Consider the following 18,291-nt stretch of genomic DNA (forward strand, 5'->3'; position numbering starts at 1 on the left):
AAATTTTACAAAGTAAAACTGCATGATCCAGTAATGCCATTTCTGGATATTTATCTAAAGGAAATAAAATCACTATCTAGACATTTGCACCCCCATGTTCACTGTAGCACCAGAGAAACAACTTAGGTCTCCATCAATGGATGAAGAAAATGTGGTTAATCTACACATTCATAACAGCTATAAACAGAAGAATTTACCACTTGCAACAACATGCAAATGAGGTCATAGGGCTAAGTGAAATAAGTCAGAGACAGAGAGAGACAAACACTGTATGATCTCATTTACCTGTAAACTCTTAAAAAACGCAAAACACTGAATTCCGGAAGCACAGTCTGGGGCAGTAAATAAAGATGGTGGTCAAAAGGTACAAACTTGGAATTCTGACATAAAGTGAAAAAGTGAAAGTGGAAGTTGCTCAGTCGTGTCCAACTCTTTGCGACCCCATGGACTGTAGCCTGCCAGACCCCTCTGTCCATTTTCCAGGCCAGAATACTGGAGTGGGTAGCCGTTCCCTCATCTGGGGGATCTTGCCAACCGAGGGAACAAACTCAGATCTCCCACACTGCAGGCGGATTGTTTACCAGCTGAGCTACCAAGGAAGCCCATAAATTAGCCCTGACCATGTAACACATGCTGATATAGTTAACAATATTTGAAAGTTGCCTAACACTACGCTATGCTACACTACGCTACGCTAAGTCACTTCAGTCGTGTCCGACTGTGTGTGACCCCATAGACGGTAGCCTACCAGGCTCCCCCATCCCTGGGATTCTCCAGGCAAGAACACTGGAGTGGGTTGCCATTTCCTTCTCTAATGCATGAAAGTGAAAAGTGAAAGTGAAGTCGCTCAGTCGTGTCCGACTCTCAGCGACCCCATGGACTGTAGCCTACCAGGCTCCTCCGTCCATGGGATTTTCCAGGCAAGAAGAGTACTGGAGAGGGGTGCCATTGCCTTCTCCAAAAGTTTCCTAAAGTAAATCTTAAAAGTTCTCAGCACAAGGAAAAAAATTTAACTATGTGTGGCAATGGATGTTTACTATACTTATTCTGGTAATTGTTTCACAATTTTTATACGTACATCAAATCATGCTGTATACCTGAAAATAATACAATGTTATATGTCAATTATATCACAATCTCAAAAAAAAAAGGAAAAAGAGAACTCTACAAATCAAAGCTTACTGCCAAACGTTATCAACTGATTTTTCTTAATCTTAAATGCATTTTTAAATAAGAAAATAAACATGTTCAGCATGTAAAGTGACAAAAAATAATAAAACAAATCTAGCTGGGTAGAAAGAGATAAAAACAGAAATTAGTGAAATATGAAAAAAATTACAGAAGGTGGTACTTTGAAAAAACCAGTAAAATAAGGCCTCTGACAAGAAAAATTAAGGATAAAATATGAATATGTGCTTTTAGCAAAAATAAAAAAGGGGAGAATTAAAAAATGCTATAAAATTCTGAAAATAGCAAAGTACTGAATAACCGAATAAATCAGTAAACTTTGATGAGAGGTGGGAGCATGGATCAAGAGGGAGGGGACATCTATACCTATGGCTGATTCATGTTGTTGTATTGCAGAAGCCAATACTATATTGAGAGGCAATTACCCTCCAATTAAAAAGAAATAAATCTGAAAAATAACTTTGGAAGAAATCAAACTATTTGTCAAAAAAAAGGGTCTCTCTTTCCTCATGCCTTACACACAAGCTGTTTAAAATCCTTGCAACATGTAGGACAAATGATGGGAAGTACAATGCATTAGCTTTGGTAAAACTGCCAGTGACTTATTTTCCTTTTTGCCTAAAGCATCAAGTTTCTGCATTGAGCATGTCTTTTACAAATAAAGAAAATATCATGGAGAAGAAATATGCTCTCCAATTAATTTATAAATGTAGTACAACTACAATCAAAAATCAAAAGTCTTCATGGAACCCAGCCACCTTATCTTGTATATACACACACACATATATATATTTGTATATATAAATAAATGAAAAAAAATGCCAAGGACAGTTTTTAAGAAAAGTTGTGAAATTTACTCACCAAAATTCCAGGATTTATCATGATGCTACATTAAATTAAGACATGTATTGATAGCAATAGGATAGTCACAAACAATGAAACAGAAGAGATAGCCCAGGGAAGTTTCTCACATATATGGCAACACGACAACTAATACTGCAGATCAGTAGGAAAAACATGAAATCAATCAAGTTTGTAGCAAATTTGTTAGCCATAAGGGGAAAAAAACCATGTAACCTTTATAACACACTAAAATTAAATTTCAAGTAGACTGAGGCCCTAAATGTGAAAATCAAAATTTTAAAATGTTCAAAATAAAATCTGGAAGACTATATAAAAGATCAATTTAATACAAATTTCCTAAAGCTAAAACAAATTTAATGTTAGTATTTCCAAATCTAACCATCAATTTAAAAAAAAATAGCCACAGACAGGAAGTTTATCTGTACCTTGTACAACAAAGCTTTAGTACCCACAATTCATAAAAACTCCTAAGAATCAATAAAAGGAAAAGTTCCATAAATCAATATATAAAAACTCCAAGAAAATAAATGAAAACTTTGAAGCTGACTTCTAATAAAGTGCTCCTTCTTAGGATTTACAGATTTACAGGACTTCCCTGGTGGCTCAGACGGTAAAGCGTCTGCCTACAATGCAGGAGACCTCGGTTCGATCCCTGGGTTGGGAAGATCTTTTGGAGAAAGAAATGGCAACCACTCCAGTATTCTTGCCTGGAAAATTCCATGGAAGGAGGAGCCTGGTAGGCTACAGTCCATGGGATCACAGAGAGTTGGACACGACTGAGCGACTTCACTTACTCACTCACTTACAGATTAAAGAACTATAATAAAAAGCATCACCATCATTTGAGTAGTTATGTACCATGTTGTGTTAATTCTTTTACATATTGTTCAATCAAGACAACTTTTGAAATAGGTCCCGTTAAACCCATTTTAAGTTGTAAAACTGAAACTCAGAGGCTACCTTGTTCAATGTTAACTCATCTGTTAATTCTAAATCATGTGTTTTTAATTTGACAAGACCTACACTGACAAAACATTTCTTTTTCATCATCAATAACTCCAATCTATATTATATTTTAATACTGCTGCTGCTGCTTCTGCTAAGTCGCTTCAGTCGTGTCTGACTCTGCTTTATTATAAAAATTTTATTTGGACTTTCCATCTTTGCATATATCCTTTAAGAATACTGATGAACAGATACTTATCGAGAAGACTATGCTGAGCATAAACAGGTTTAACAAAGCTATTTAAACGAATGTTCTTGAAAAAACACAGACGTATGCAAAAAAAAAAATCAGCTATCATGTATCTTTTAACAGAAAAACATTCCACCACTTACAAAATATTACTAAAAATCAAGAGAACGTGATGGCCTTAGATCCATCCACCAACTGACACATATGGAGAACATAATAATTGTAACATCAGAATACAATCAGTAGATGCAGACTACGGATAACTCTGTACCACCAACAACCAGTTTTCTTCAAAAATAAAATGTAATTATAAAAGCCTCACAAGGATAAAAGGATAATTTGCAGATTGAAAGAAATTTATTTACTGAATGTGTTGATCTTTGATCCTGAACTTTCCATACCACTAAAAATAAAGACAGTAAACGTACTACAACTTTTACAAGACAAATAGAAATCTTAACACAAATTTGGCACTTGAGAACATTAAGCAATTGCTGCTTTTTTCTTTTGGAGGGAGTGCACTGTGGTTGTATTTCTTTAAATCAGAGAGGGAGGAGGGTAGACAGAGAGAACTGACTCTATCTTTAAAAGAGACACAATAAAGTACTTTCGAATGAATACAAATACCCGGAATTTTTCTCAAAATAACAGAGGAGGAGAAAAGTAGAGTGTGGATAGCCTAAATTTTAGCAATGGGTTGTTTGTTGATGATTGTTTGGGCTGAGTGACAAATAACAGTTTATAATACTACTATGTCTTTTTTCTAGGTTCAAAATTCACAATAGCTATAACAAGAATCATTTCTCAAAAACACATTTCTTCCATAACTTTTTGATTATATTTTATTACTTTTCAAGTAAAAAAATTTACCTAACCACCTTAGTCCTTCATGAATAGCTAAAACTAAATTAGGAAACTTATTTAACTTTCAATTTAGCAACACAAATGAACCAAATAAGATATCTAAACAGTTAACTACAGAGGCTCATGATTCTAAATCATAGTGCTCCATATAATACCAAAGCTAAGGACTTTGCAGCTCAGTTGAGACATTCTAAAGATTTGGGAGAATGGCATTGAAACATGTGAAATGTCATGTATGAAACGAGATGCCAGTCCAGGTTCAATGCACGATGCTGGATGCTTGGGGCTGGTGCACTGGGATGACCCAGAGGGATGGTATGGGGAGGGAGGAGGGAGGAGGGTTCAGGATGGGGAACACATGTTTTAAAATTATTAAATTAAAAATTAAAAAAAAAAAAAAGAATTCAAATTCAAAAAATAAATAAATAAATAAAAATAAAAATAGAATAATGAGCTACTTTCATATATGGAAGCTTACAGGTATATGGTTTTCCAGTAGTCATGTATGGATGTGAAGAGTTGGACTACAAACAAAGATGAGCACAGAAGAATTGATGCTTTTGAACTGTGGTGTTGGAGAAGACTCTTGAGAGTCCCTTGGACTGCAAGGAGATTCAACCAGTCCATCCTAAAGGAAATCAGTCCAGAATGTTCACTGGAAGGACTGATGCTGAAGCTGTAACTCCAATACTTTGGCCACCTGATGAGAAGAGCTGACTCATTTGAAAAGACCCTGATGCTGGGAAAGATTGAAGGTAGGAGAAGGGGACAACAGAGGATGAGATGGTTGGACAGCATCACCGACTCAACGGACATGAGTTTGAGTAAACTCTAGGAGTTGGCGATGGACAGGGAAGCCTGGCGTGCTGCAGTCCATGGGGTTGCAAAGAGCCAGACACAACTGAGCAACCGAACTGAACTGAACAGGTATATGGAATACTGCCTACCACATGAAGTACAATCTTTCTGCCTACCTATCTGACATCCTATATTTTCTCTCCCTCCCACATACAAACTCTGCAGTAAAATTCAAACGATTCAGCTGATTGTTCAATGGTTATGAATCTGTGCCAGCCTATTGACACAACTTTAGACATGTCTTTCCCTCAACATATATTGCTCAGTTCTGCACCCAAACATTTACATGTACTGGTCACAATCCACTAATTTCATGAAATCTACTCTGATTCTACCAATTAATGTTCCCTACTGTAGCCTTAGGGCATTTTTGTAAACCTTGAATTAGTATATTTATGTCTTTAACTAGATAAGGTCCTAGAAGATATAGCTCTTTTGGATCTCCAGGGAAAAGGAAGAAGGTTAAGCAATAAAATTGGCATTGACCTTTTTACTGATAAGTAGCTCATGAGATTATGAGCATATTGAAGCCAGAGACCTTCCAAGAGTCATTAAGTATACTATGTACTATGTAATATGTACTACCAATGATGGAAAATCAACAAAATAAGTAAGGTCTCTGCTCTCAAGACACATATATTCTTAATGTCTTTGAATCACCAGTTTTTAACATAGTGCTGTCATTTAGTAGACACACTGTGCTGCTGCTGCTAAGTCACTTCAGTCGTGTCCGACTCCGTGTGACCCCAATAGAAGGCAGCCCACCAGGCTCCCCCGTCCCTCAGATTCTCCAAGCAAGAACACTGGAGTGGGTTGCCATTTCCTTCGCCAATGCATAAAAGTAAAAAGTGAAAAGTGAAGTCCCTCAGTCGTGTCCAATTCTTAGCAACCCCATGGACTGCAGCCTACCAGGCTCCCCTGTCCATGGGATTCTCCAGGCAAGAGTACAAATGTCTTTAATTTGAAATTCTAACATAAATACCCTAGCAAGAATTATGTAACATTTTAAGAAAACTCAAAACCTAAAAACCCGAATAACACAGTTTTTGGTTAAAATACTGGTCATCAATCAGTTATATTCAACTACTATTAAAAAGGTTATGTTTAGTACTATTTTATTGCAATTACCTAGGAAAGCCAATGCTGCTGAATAAAGTACCCATATTACAACTTAAACTGTCTTTGCATTCAACAGTTTACAACTGGTGCTTTCAAAATTCTAGTGAAATTTAACCCAAAAAAAGCTAACTATTTGGGCCCATTATTCTGCAAGAATTTCAGAGGCAAAATGGTTAAGAGTATAGAAATAAACCTCTGAAACAAATTACAAAGAATTAAAAAAAAATTTTTTTTAAGAAATGCAACAAACTTTGTATTAAAATCTACCAATTTCCTTTCTGTTTCACAGTCTCACTGACCTAACCAAATAAAAAGGGGTCTATAAAGAAGGCTAAGTGCCGAAGAATTTATACTTTTGAACTGTGGTGTTGGAGAAGACTCTTGAGAGTCCCTTGGACTGCAAGGAGATTCAACCAGTCCATCCTAAAGGAAATCAGGCCTGAATACTCATTGGAAGGACTGATGCTGAAGGTGAAACTCCCAATACTTTGGCCACCTGATGAGAAGAGCTGACTCATTTGAAAAGACCCTGATGCTGGGAAAGATTGAAAGTGGGAGGAGAAGGGCTCGGCAGAAGATGAGATGGTTGGTTGGCATCACCGACTCAATGGACATGAGTTTGAGTAAACTCCAGGAGTTGGTGATGGACAGGGAGGCCTGATGTGCTGCAGTCCGTGGGGGTCACAAAGAGTTGAACACAACTGAGGTACTGAACTAACTGAACTAAAATTAATGAAAACATTCATATGGATAATGAAAAATGAGATTTCAACATAGCCCAGAGCTACAAAAACTGGATATTCTATATGTAGTATAAATTGGTTAACATTAATAAAGGACTTAGTTCATGGAAAATACTTTATATGTACAATCACACTTAATATTCAAAGTTTGTCATCTCAATTCTAAAGAAACTTAAGTTTAAAATGTTTTAAAATGTTTAAGTATCAAACAGGAAAAAAAGCTGAATTATACTACTTAATAATTCAAATGGGCTTCCCTGGTGGCTCAGATGGTAAAGTATCTTCCTGCAATGCAGGAGACACAGGTTCGATTCCTGGGTTGGGAGAATCCCCCAGAGAAGAGAATGACTACCCACTCCATTATTCTTGCCTGGAGAACCCCATGGACCAGCGAGCCTGGTGGGCAACAACATCTAAATGCCCAAAACTGTATCAAAAAAGTAATAAAACTGTAGGAAAAAGTACCTATAATGCATATGAATCAATTATCTTTATATATAGAGTTGGACAAACATGATAATCATTAAAATAGATCCCATATTCAAAGAGGCAGTTCACAGAAACAGAAAGCCAAAGTTTTAAAATCTCACCTATTTCAAAATATAAATTACAAAGCTTTTTTTACCCTAAAATTAGCTAATATTCTAAATTTTCATTAAAACTCAGAATTGGTAAGGGTACAGAAAAACAAGCACTCCCATACACAATTGTGGAAAACAAATGAGGAAGAATCCTCTTGGCATTGTGGCTTTAATAAACTCTTTAGCTGTAATTTAATTTGACACCGTATTTTTACTTTTATTTTTAATATTCTCACTTGTTAACTGCAAAAATAATTAAACCAAAATATTAGTCGATGTGGAACTCAACTGTGATGTGTAAAGCAACTACAGTGTGAGGCACCAATGTAACAAGACAAAACCATAATTGCAGAGACCATATTAAGTAAAATTTTTAAGTGAACTTCTACTTCTGGCCAAGAAGGTGTAACAATGGACCAATCTGCCCTACTTAGGAAAACAAAAAAGTCATACATAATATATACAACACTGTTTTTCAAGACCACTGGACACTTGACAACGATGCACCATGGGATAAGCCATGACTGTCCCAGCTTACTGGCTTGAGAAAGTCCAGGTCAAGGCCCAGCTCCAATAAGGAAACTGGGTTGAACTTCAGAAATTCCCTGACAGTTAAAAGTCAAAAATCCAAGATCAAAGCAGCTCGTTTGTTTGGCAGAGTTCAACAGAGAGCTGCACAAAGAGAACTCTGGAAGGTCAGCAGAGAATCCTCCCTGAGTATTCAATGCAGGTGCATAACTATGTAAAGTAGAAGGTTATTTCTCTTGTTGTTTAAGTCTTTTAAAAAGATAAATGGCTACTTAAAGAATGCGCTATAGAATTTACAACATGTAGAAGTACAATGTTATAATAACAATAGTACACAGGCCAAAAGGGGAGAAGTATTCTAATACTTTAATGGCAAAGAGCCACTGCTACTGCTACTGCTAAGTCACTTCAGTCGTGTCCGACTCTGTGCGACCCCATAGACGGCAGCCCACCAGACTCCGCCGACCCTGGGATTCTCCAGGCAAAAACACTGGAGTGGGTTGCCATTTCCTTCTCCAATGCATGAAAGTGAAAAGTGAAAGTGAAGTCGCTCAGTTGTGTCCGACTCTAGAGACCCCATGGGCTGCAGCCTTCCAGGCTCCTCCGTCCATGGGATTTTCCAGGCAAGAGCAGTGGAGTGGAGTGCCACTGCCTTCTCCTGATGAGGGTGAAAAATGGAGAGTGAAAAAGTTGGCTTGAAACTCAAAATCAAAAAAACTAAGATCATATCATCCAGTCCCATCACTTAATGGCAAATAGAAGGGGAAAAAGTGCAAACAAGTGACAGATTTTATTTTCCTGGGCTCCAAAATAACTGCAGACAAAGACTGCAGCCATGAAATTAAAAGACACTAGCTCCTTGGAAGAAAAGCTATGACAAAACTAGACAGCACACTAAAAAGCAGAGACATCACTTGGTCAACAAAGGTTCATATAGTCAAAGCTATGGTTTTTCCAGTAATCATGGACAGATGTGAGAGTTGGACTGTGAAGAAGGCTGAGCACTCAAAAAATGGTATTTTTGAACTGTGGTGCTGGAGAAAACTGTTCAGAGTTCCCTGAACAGCAAGGAGATCAAACCAGTCAATCCTAAAGAAAATGAACCCTGAATATTCATTGGAAGGATTGATGCTGAAGCTGAAGCTCCAATACTCTGACCACCTGTAGTCTACAAGAACTACACTTTAAACTGAAGGATACAAATAGTCTGAAAGTAACACAATGGAAAAAGATATACCATGTGAACTCTACTCAAAACAAAGCCAAGATGAGTATAATTAGAAAAAGTATACCTTAAAGCAAAGAAGATTACCATGAATAAAAATGGTCACTGTATAATAATAAAGAGGTGAATATATCAAGAGGACATAGTTATCTTAAACATTTATGTACTAATTGTAATTTCAAAAATATAAAGTGAAAATGATAGAAACACAAGGCAAAACAAACGAACGCACAATATAGATTACAATGTCATTTTTTCAGTAAGTGACAGCAATAGAAAGACATCACTTGAACAACATTACCAATAAGCACGACCTAATTAACATATACAGAACACATCGCCCAACAACAGAATACACCTCTCTATAAAGCACTTAAAACTAACAGGATATATAATATCTAAACCATAAAATAAGAAAAAATTACAAAGATTCAAGTCTTCCAAAATATGTTCTCCAGGCACAATGAATTAAATTAGAAACAAACAAAAAGTATATGGAAAATTCCAAATACCTGGAAATTAAATGACATACCTCTCAATAACCCATGGGTCAAAGAAATAAACATGGTAGATGTACTCTGAACTGAATGAGAAGAAGCTTACATGTCAAAACTTGAGGGATGCCATGAAAGCAGTATTTGTATGAAAATACATAACATTAATCCTCTGTATTAGAAAAGATACCATGTCAACTACATCAACTTTAATATTAAATAGGAAAAAAGCAAACTAAATACAAAGCAGAACATTCAAACAGCAGAAATCAGTAAGATGGGAAATGGAAAACATAGAAAATTCAATGAAGCCAAAAGCTGATTATTTAAATTAATAAAATCAATGTATTTGTAGACAGACTGATAAGGGAAAAGACACTAATTATCAGTATCAGAAATGAGAGAGATGACATCACTATAGATTCTAGTTATTAAAAATATAAAAATCCAATACAACAAACAACCCTACAAATAAGTTTAGCAACTGTGATGAAAAAGTTTAGCAACTTTGATGAAAAGTTTAGAAACTTTGATGAAACAGACTAATTCTATGAAAACAAAATTGCCAAAGCTCACTCAAAAGGATAATCTGAATAATCCTATATCTATTCAATAAATTGAATGTGTAGTTTAAAACCTTCCCACAAAAACAGCAAACCCATACAGCTTCACTGGTGAACTGTACCAAACATTTAGGAAAAAAATAACGTCATTTAAGGTATTTAATTCAGGAACAAAGAATGCTTGCTCTCCCTATTTAAACACTGCACTAGATGCTTTTTCATACTTAGTGACTGAACAACTAAATGCCATAGGTAAGAAAAAGAAAAGACATTCAGATAGAACAGTGTACACAGAAAATCTGATGGCATCTACCAAAAAGCTGTATACTGTAATAAAAATGTCTGGCAAATGTGCTAAATACAAAAGCAATGGGCAAAAATAATCTTTATTTCTATATATTAATAACAAATGGACATTTGTTTTAAATATTACTTAGAATAGCACCAAAAAAAAAACCCAAAATAAGGATAAATCTGAGTAAAAAGACAAAAAATCTGTATAGTGAAAATATAACTGCTCCAAAAAGTAAAAGATTGAATTAAATGTTAAGATAATTTGTGTTCATGGGTGGAAAAACTCAACATTAAGATGTTAATTTTCCCCAAATTGCTCTATTGATTCAAGTTAATTTCAATTAAATTCCAGCAGGCCTTTCTGTAGAAACTGACTCATAGGAAAATGTAAAGGACCCAGAAGAGCCAAAACAACTTTGAAAACAAACACAGTTCTACTTTATTTCAAGATTTGATATAAAACTAAGTAGGATAGTACATTTTTGGCTACTAAATAGACAAAAACGGGTCAATGAAAAAGAATACAGTACAAAGAATCATATGTAGATAATAATTGTTTCTGACCAAGATGCACAGCCAATTCAATTAGAAAAAAAAGTCTTTTCAACAAATCATGCTAAAAAAAGTGAATTTCCATATTCAAATCCAAAAAATCTTGATTCATACATTGCATCATATTAAAAAAAGTTAAAAAGAACTTAAATGTAAAACTAAAAACTATAAAATCAGAAAACAAAGGAGAAATCTTTGTGACCCTGGGTTTCACAATGACCTGTTTTTATTACTTAGTCACTAAGTCACTTCAGACTCTCTTGTGACTCCATGGACTGCAACCCACCAGGCTCCTCTGTCCATGGTATTTACCAAGGAAAAATACTAGAGTGGGTTGCCATTTCCTTCTCCAGGGAATCTTCCTAACCCAGGGATCAAACCTGTATCTTCTGCATTGCAGGTGGTTTCTTTACCCCTGATCCACTGAGAAGCCCTCACTGAGCCACCAGGGAAGCCGTAAAGACAATGAGTGAGTGAGTGAGTGAAGTCGCTCAGTCGTGTCCGACTCTTTGCGACCTCATGGACTGTAGCCTACCAGGTGCCACCATCCATGGGATCTTCCAGGCAAGAATACTGGAGTGGGTTGCCATTTCCTTCTGCAGGAGATCTTCCCGACGGAGGGATTGAACCCGGGTCTCCCACATGGTAGGTACTGTAGGCAGACGCTTTACCGTCTGAGCCACCAGGGAAGATCCTAAAGACGACTTAGATATGACCAAAAGCATGAGCCACACTAGCAAACACCTGGTAAACTTAAATTCATCAGAATTAAAAAATGCTATTTTTCAAAACACCATTGAGAGAATCAAAACAAAAAAGGCAGAAAATACTGCAAACCATATATCTGATAAAGAACCTGTAACCAGAATGTAGACTTCTCAAAACTTAAAGAAATAAATCAATTTGAAAAGCAGACATTCAAATAGACTTAACCAATGACATATAGCTTGCAAAAAAGTCCATGAAAAGATGTTCAACACCAAAGACACTAGAAAAATGAAAAATAAAACCACAAAGAGATTACCAGTTCACATCCATGAGACTGTCTATAATTAAGAAAAAACAGTAACAAGCACTAGAGAGGATGTAGATGGGGGATGCCACGGGCAGTAAACTGGAAATGAAAGCATTTGTTTACAAAAAGACCTGCACAGAAACTTTATTTATAATAGACCCAAATTGGAAACAATCCAAATGTCCATCAAGAGCTGTGTGGATAAACAAACTGCTGTATGTCTGTACAATGTAGTACTACTAAGCAATAAAAAGGAATGAACTACTGATACACAACATGGCTGAAATTCCAATAATGCTGAGTGGAATGATCCAGGGAAAAAGAGGATACATACTGTATGACTCTTTGCTTAAAATTCTAAAAACTGCAAACTAATCTACAGTGACACAAAGCAGATCAGTGGTTGGTTGGGGAAAGAAAGACAGAAGGGAGGAATTACAAAGGAGCAAAATGATACTCCTGGGGTTCATTACCCTGATAGTAGTGGTTCATAGGTGTATATATGTAAAAACACTGTATACCTTAAATATAGGTGGTTTATCTCAAATTATATCTCAATAAAGCTTCTTTTTAAGGCACAATATGGGCCAGTACACATGGCATGAATACATTTGTGTAACTAAACAAGGATGTTTATGTGTGGTAATATGTAAACTAGTAATTTCAGGAAAAAAAATGCACAAAAAAAATTTTAACATAATCACCTACACCTAAGACAAAGGACTGGAAATCAGGGAGAAATATTTTTCACTTGAATTTTTTTTAACTACACACATGTATTACTTTTTTAAATTTCATGAAAGCTTAATTACTTGGCACATAAATCCGACGCCAAAGGAAAAATTCTTAACTATTATCCTAGCAAATTATAGGCACCCCACTCCAGTACTCTTGCCTGGAAAATCCCATGGACAGAGGAGCCTGGTAGGCTGTAGTCCATGGGGGTCGAGAAGAGTTGGACACGACTGAGTGACTTCACTTTCACTTTTTACTTTCATGCATTGGAGAAGGAAATGGCAGCCCACTCCAGTGTTCTTGCCTGGAGAATCCCAGGGACGGGGGAGCCTGGTGGACTGCCATTTACAGGGTTGCACAGAGTCGGACACGACTGAAGCGACTTAGCAGCAGCAGCAGATTATAAAAATACAACTTCAGTTACCAAAACTTTTATATTAAACAACAGACAAAAAAAAAGGCTAGCAACCACTTTAACATAATTTTCTAACAACATTCCCTCTTCAAACTACTAATGTAGAAAACTGCCAATAAACCACATCTGAACACCCTCTTCCAAGCACCTTCATTTCTTTCTGCTTGTTCTAGGTTTTGTGAATTCCTTTTCTCCTTATCCAGTAATTGACAACTCAGACTTGCATCATTTATATTCTTTTTAAAAATTCACTTCCAGAAGATATGCTTGGATGGTTAACTACATCTGACCCTCTTAGAAAATACCATTGCTGAATAAAAATAAATACACCTTCCCACAAAAAGCTCATTACTTCTCCCTCAATCTACATAATATGAACTTAACAGGTAAGGCAAAATAGTACAGTGTGGACAAGTGCTTAATTTACTAGAAAGAGAGGACAGAAAATAAGCAAGAAAACACAAAATATCTCCAAGTGTTCTAAAGAATATCACATTGTTATTGATGAAATTTTAAGAATTCCAAAAATTATTTAGAATGGTCAGGAATAACTGGACTCTCAAGAGCAAACTGCCTCTCGTGACCACTCATACTTGAAGGAGGTAAATGTCTTGCCTCCAACAAGTATTTGAGATCTAGGCTTGAAAGACATTTTGCCAGGCTTGGAAAACTAAAGATTTAAGAATCGTGCCCTAACAGGGCAGAAAGGTTTACAAACAGAAATTTGTAATACATCCCAATGTTAAAATGTACAAGGATTCAAGGAAATGAAAGGCCTAAGCACTAGATCTAAGGTTTAAAGTATGAATAGTTTTTCTGGCCAAAGTGAGTGACGAAAGATTCTAAACAATCTCTATGTAAGGACTAACTTTCTTTAGTAGACGCACAAACCAACTCTATAACTTCTGACTCAAATTTGAAGCTAACTGCCTGAACAAGTTTCTTTATTCTCTTTAAAAATCAGGGTAAACTGATTTCTAATGAAGCTTATTACTAGTGAAAATATCTCAGACTTCATAACAGAAAAGCAGAGTGAAAAAAATCTTATATTACTATAATTATATCATTTAGGTCAAATCACTTTATCTGTCCATTTAGAACCATAAGTTCCCCTCAGAAAATTGGGTTATCGTTTTATATTTACAAGAAGCCATGTCTGAAAGCTTTTTCAATTCCTTGAACACCATTCATACTTTAAAATGTTATTCTCAGAGACTGCTTTTCTAGAAAAATTTATGGTTGTCTATTTAGGTTAAAACTATTTATATAAACCAATGTTAAAAATTCAACAAGTACTTTCCACTGGAATTTTTGTAAGCTATATTATAGTTTTCAAAAGTCAACAGAAAGTTCCCTTTAATGATAATACACTCAGTAGATCGAGGAACCCAGCTTTCCTTAGTTTTAAACACTGTTTTCCTACCTTTACGCCAACTGCAACATCAGTGACAATTCTGTAAAACAAACAAACAAAAAGCTTCAACCTCTAGTTATTCAAATGGTCACTGTTAGAAACTTTTTAGGGTAGTTCATCATTCATAAATCTTCCACTCAAAATGCAGATGGAAAACACACACAAAGATGGTCGGTGGAACATTATCAACTTGGCTTTCTAGAAATGACTTTCAAACATGTGAGGAAACTCACAGTTTCGGTGGTGTTTTTTTTTTTTTTTTTTTAATTTCAAATAGCAAAAAGAACAAAACCCCAAAGCCTACATAATGTCCCGCTACACTTAGGTTAATAATTTAAGACTTAATTCAACTCTTTAGTAATCTTAATAGGATGAGGAAACATGAAATTCAATACAAATTTTGCCATCTATTTCCATGCTGATCTGGGGAAAACAGTGAAATCTGGATTTGTTTCATCTAGAAAATAATCTTTAGAGAACATCTAGGATGAGTCAAATTTCGTTAGTCTGTTAACTTTTACTAGATCTGCACGTGATATCCTTAAAAAACATCGAAATCCAGATGCTTAAAAAAACCTCGTAATTTACTTCTGACCCTTCAGTCACTGATTCCAATAAAAGATACTGTTTTCCTATGCTCCCAAACGGGCTGAATACGGCTATATTTCGCCCTAAAGGGTGCCTCCTTTAACAATGAGTTAAATTATTAGAGTCTTTTCAGGTGTGGAGCGTTAAGTGCAGGGAAACCCTGGTCCCGTATCATTTCCCGAAGCCTTTGCCTCACCTCACTTAGCATTCTATCGCCAGCCTCAAAGGTGCAGATGGTTCTGGCTTTTTAAGAGTTGTTTTTGTTTTTCCAGAAACTGGTCAAAGTAGCTGAAAAGATGGCCCTGTGTTGACTATCTGCTCTTCTTTCTGCCACAGCTCTTAGCCTTTGCCCATGTGACTGATGTCCACCACAAACACTTCGTTTTTTGAGATGATTTAATTTCTGGGCCCTTCTGCCAAGCCTTCAACGTTCTTAGGCCGCACAGAAAGGCATTTTTCAGCCTCCCGCCCCCACTAGCAGACTCCAGTGAAAACAAAGGAGTGTGACATCTGCCCTCCCCCTTCCTCCCGCCGCCGCACGCCTCCCCGCCCCCCTTCCCCCGCGGCTCCCACTTAGCTTTCCCCGGAGCTCCCGCCACCGGCATCTCCCCCAGCCAGGGCGGGCCAGGCGGGGCCAAGAAGGCCTGGGACTTCTAGGGAGGGGGTCCGGGGAGGGGGGGGGCCTCTGTTCTCTCAGCGGGGAGCCGCCCCCCTCCCCCCAACGTAGGCCTCGCTCTCCGGCCGCTACACTCGCTCCCACTGGAACCGCTCGTCCAGGGTCCGGGTCCCCGGTTACGGATCGAAATGGCTCCTAGAGGGGGGAAGGGCCGGGCGAGACATTCTGGGGCCCCCACCGCATCCCTCGCCGCCCCTCCAAGACCCGCTGCTTCTCCGGGGTCGTCGCCCCAATGCCGGCCAAGCCTACGAGTCCGCTTTCTTCCCGTTTTCTCGACCAGAGCCCGCCGGGGGAAGCCCAGGGAGGGGTGTGTGCGATGGGGCGGGGGTTGGGTAACGGCAGCCCAGCCCTGGGAGGGGCCGCCAGAGGGTTTCTGCCCGACCCCGGACGGGGCCACAGGCGGGCCCCACTCCCCTCTCACACACCACCTCGCCAAACCCGTTACCTACCCGTCCATTGCCGAACCGAACAAAGCTTCGCTCACAAGAACCGAGCCACGCAGCCGGCGAGACACACAAGCGGAGAGAAAATGGCGGCTAGAGCCCGACGGAAATTGCCGAAGGTGCCGGAGCGCACGGGGCAGCGCGTGGCAGCGGCGGCGGCGGAAAGAGCCGAGCGCGCCGGCGCCCGGCTGCGGGCGGCGAGCGGCGGGGCGCGGGGACGGCGGGGAGGGGGCGCCGCCGCAGTGGCCTCCTACGCGGCGCCGCGCGCCTGGGGCCCTCCGCCCTTTGCGCTCTGGGCCTCGGCCTGTTGCTGAGCAGAGTGGCTTGCTTGGTTTCTATTGTACGTTCCTCCTCGAAGTCCCTGTTGCCCTCTCAGGGCGGTGTGGGTGGACTAGCACCCAGCCCTCCACACCCACTGCCCTGGACCTCGGGAGGGTGTCCCCTGGACCGCAGGACTGCCCAAAGACCTCCACTTTTCCCTCCAAAGCAGGTCCCAACTTGGCTACCGTCGACTTAGATGGGCCAAGAAAAAAACTATTTCATAGCTTTTTTCTTTTTTTACTATGCCATCTTTTATTAACAGACCCCTCCATCCTCTCAAAACCAAAAACCAAAAGAAACTTTATCCCATTAACCAAGACCACTGCTTAGTGAAAACTGTGCTTCTGAAGCAAGTAGACATCAGATTGAAACATACGGCTTTTGCTTCCCGACGCTTGAAGTTCCAAGTGGAGGAAGATAACGATTCTCACCTCACTCAGCTGATTAGTCTGCACCTGTAGGAAATACTCACAATACCTGGATGGAAAAGAACACAGGTTGAGAGATGTATTAAAAAGTTGGTAAGAAATCTGCTACCAACAGTAAGATCTACCATTTGGAGGCTTGAAAGAGCAAGTGGGGATGGAAGTACTAGCTCCATCTTTACCGTTGGTTAAAGATGGAGGAAACACTACGATGGGCTACTCAAATCGACTCCCTTTTCTATATCTCTCACTGGTTTCCTTTTCAATTTTAAAAGCATATTGGACAATTCCTTTAAAGTGTTTTTATCAGAGGCTCAACGTTTGAAAAGGCATCCGTTTTTGAAAAATTTGCTCAGTGGGCGACTTTTCTCTATCCTCCATCCTTCCCCCGCAGCCACAACACACACATACGCACACCTCTAATCCCGGAAATGAAAAATATTCTCTTTGTCTCTCCAATTACTCTCAATGACCACTCTGGGTTTTCTGATATCTCCTTCATACAAATCTCTTATCCATTTACTATTTGGAATTTCACTGTACTAAATATACTTTATGATTCATAAAATTACATTGTTTTTAACTTGAACAAAACTTATAGAACTTCTGGTCCAAATAGAACTCTTCAGAGCACTCAAGTGTTAAGAATTCTTGATTTGCTTCAGGGATTAGAATTTCTTAAAAAACAAACAAAAACAAAAAAACACACATTACTTCCTACATTGTCTTCCCTTTGCCGTTAACATTAACTTGTGATACATAGAGGACCCATAATCAGTGCCATCAATAATCACTCTTCAAACGTTTGTGGTTTTGAACAGGTATTTTCACTCAACAATTAAATATGTAAGCTCCAAAGGCCAGGAACTCTACCATAATTCTCTGTATTCCCCCACAGTGACTCAATCAATGTTGATTCATTAGCTCTTGTTTTATCTTGCAAAGACAAACTGCTCCACCGAAGGAAACCTGTCCTTAGGTGTCAAAACAAACAAAAAAAATTTATCCTGTTAACCAAGACCAAACTATAATATTCACAAAAACGTGTTTTTCTTTTTTTTTCTCCTAATAAAATACAAGACTACGGACAGACAATAGTCAGTGTGCTTGCTTATTTAGACCCATCACTTTCTAGAAAAAATTTAAGTTTCTTTATAAGTCAAGACACAAAAAGTAGTAGGTAAAATATAT

At 38.2% G+C, this 18,291-nt stretch overlaps 1 protein-coding gene across 4 annotated transcripts in view; it reads right to left on the reverse strand.

The window, feature by feature from the left end:
* PTBP2 (polypyrimidine tract binding protein 2) overlaps window positions 1-16,486 on the reverse strand; it is an 85,745-nt gene extending 69,259 nt beyond the window's left edge. For all 4 annotated transcript variants that reach the window (XM_070367629.1, XM_070367628.1, XM_070367627.1 and 1 more), the window contains exons 1-2: window positions 16,361-16,486; window positions 14,657-14,687 (exon numbers count right to left, since the gene is read on the reverse strand). In XM_070367629.1, the coding sequence (XP_070223730.1) occupies window positions 14,657-14,687; window positions 16,361-16,368 (39 nt within the window). In that variant the 5' untranslated portion in view covers window positions 16,369-16,486. The remainder of the gene's footprint in view (window positions 1-14,656; window positions 14,688-16,360) is intronic.
* Window positions 16,487-18,291: the final 1,805 nt, after the last annotated feature.

The sequence above is a fragment of the Bos mutus genome, chromosome 3, assembly GCF_027580195.1.
Source record: "Bos mutus isolate GX-2022 chromosome 3, NWIPB_WYAK_1.1, whole genome shotgun sequence".
NCBI lineage: Eukaryota > Metazoa > Chordata > Mammalia > Artiodactyla > Bovidae > Bos > Bos mutus.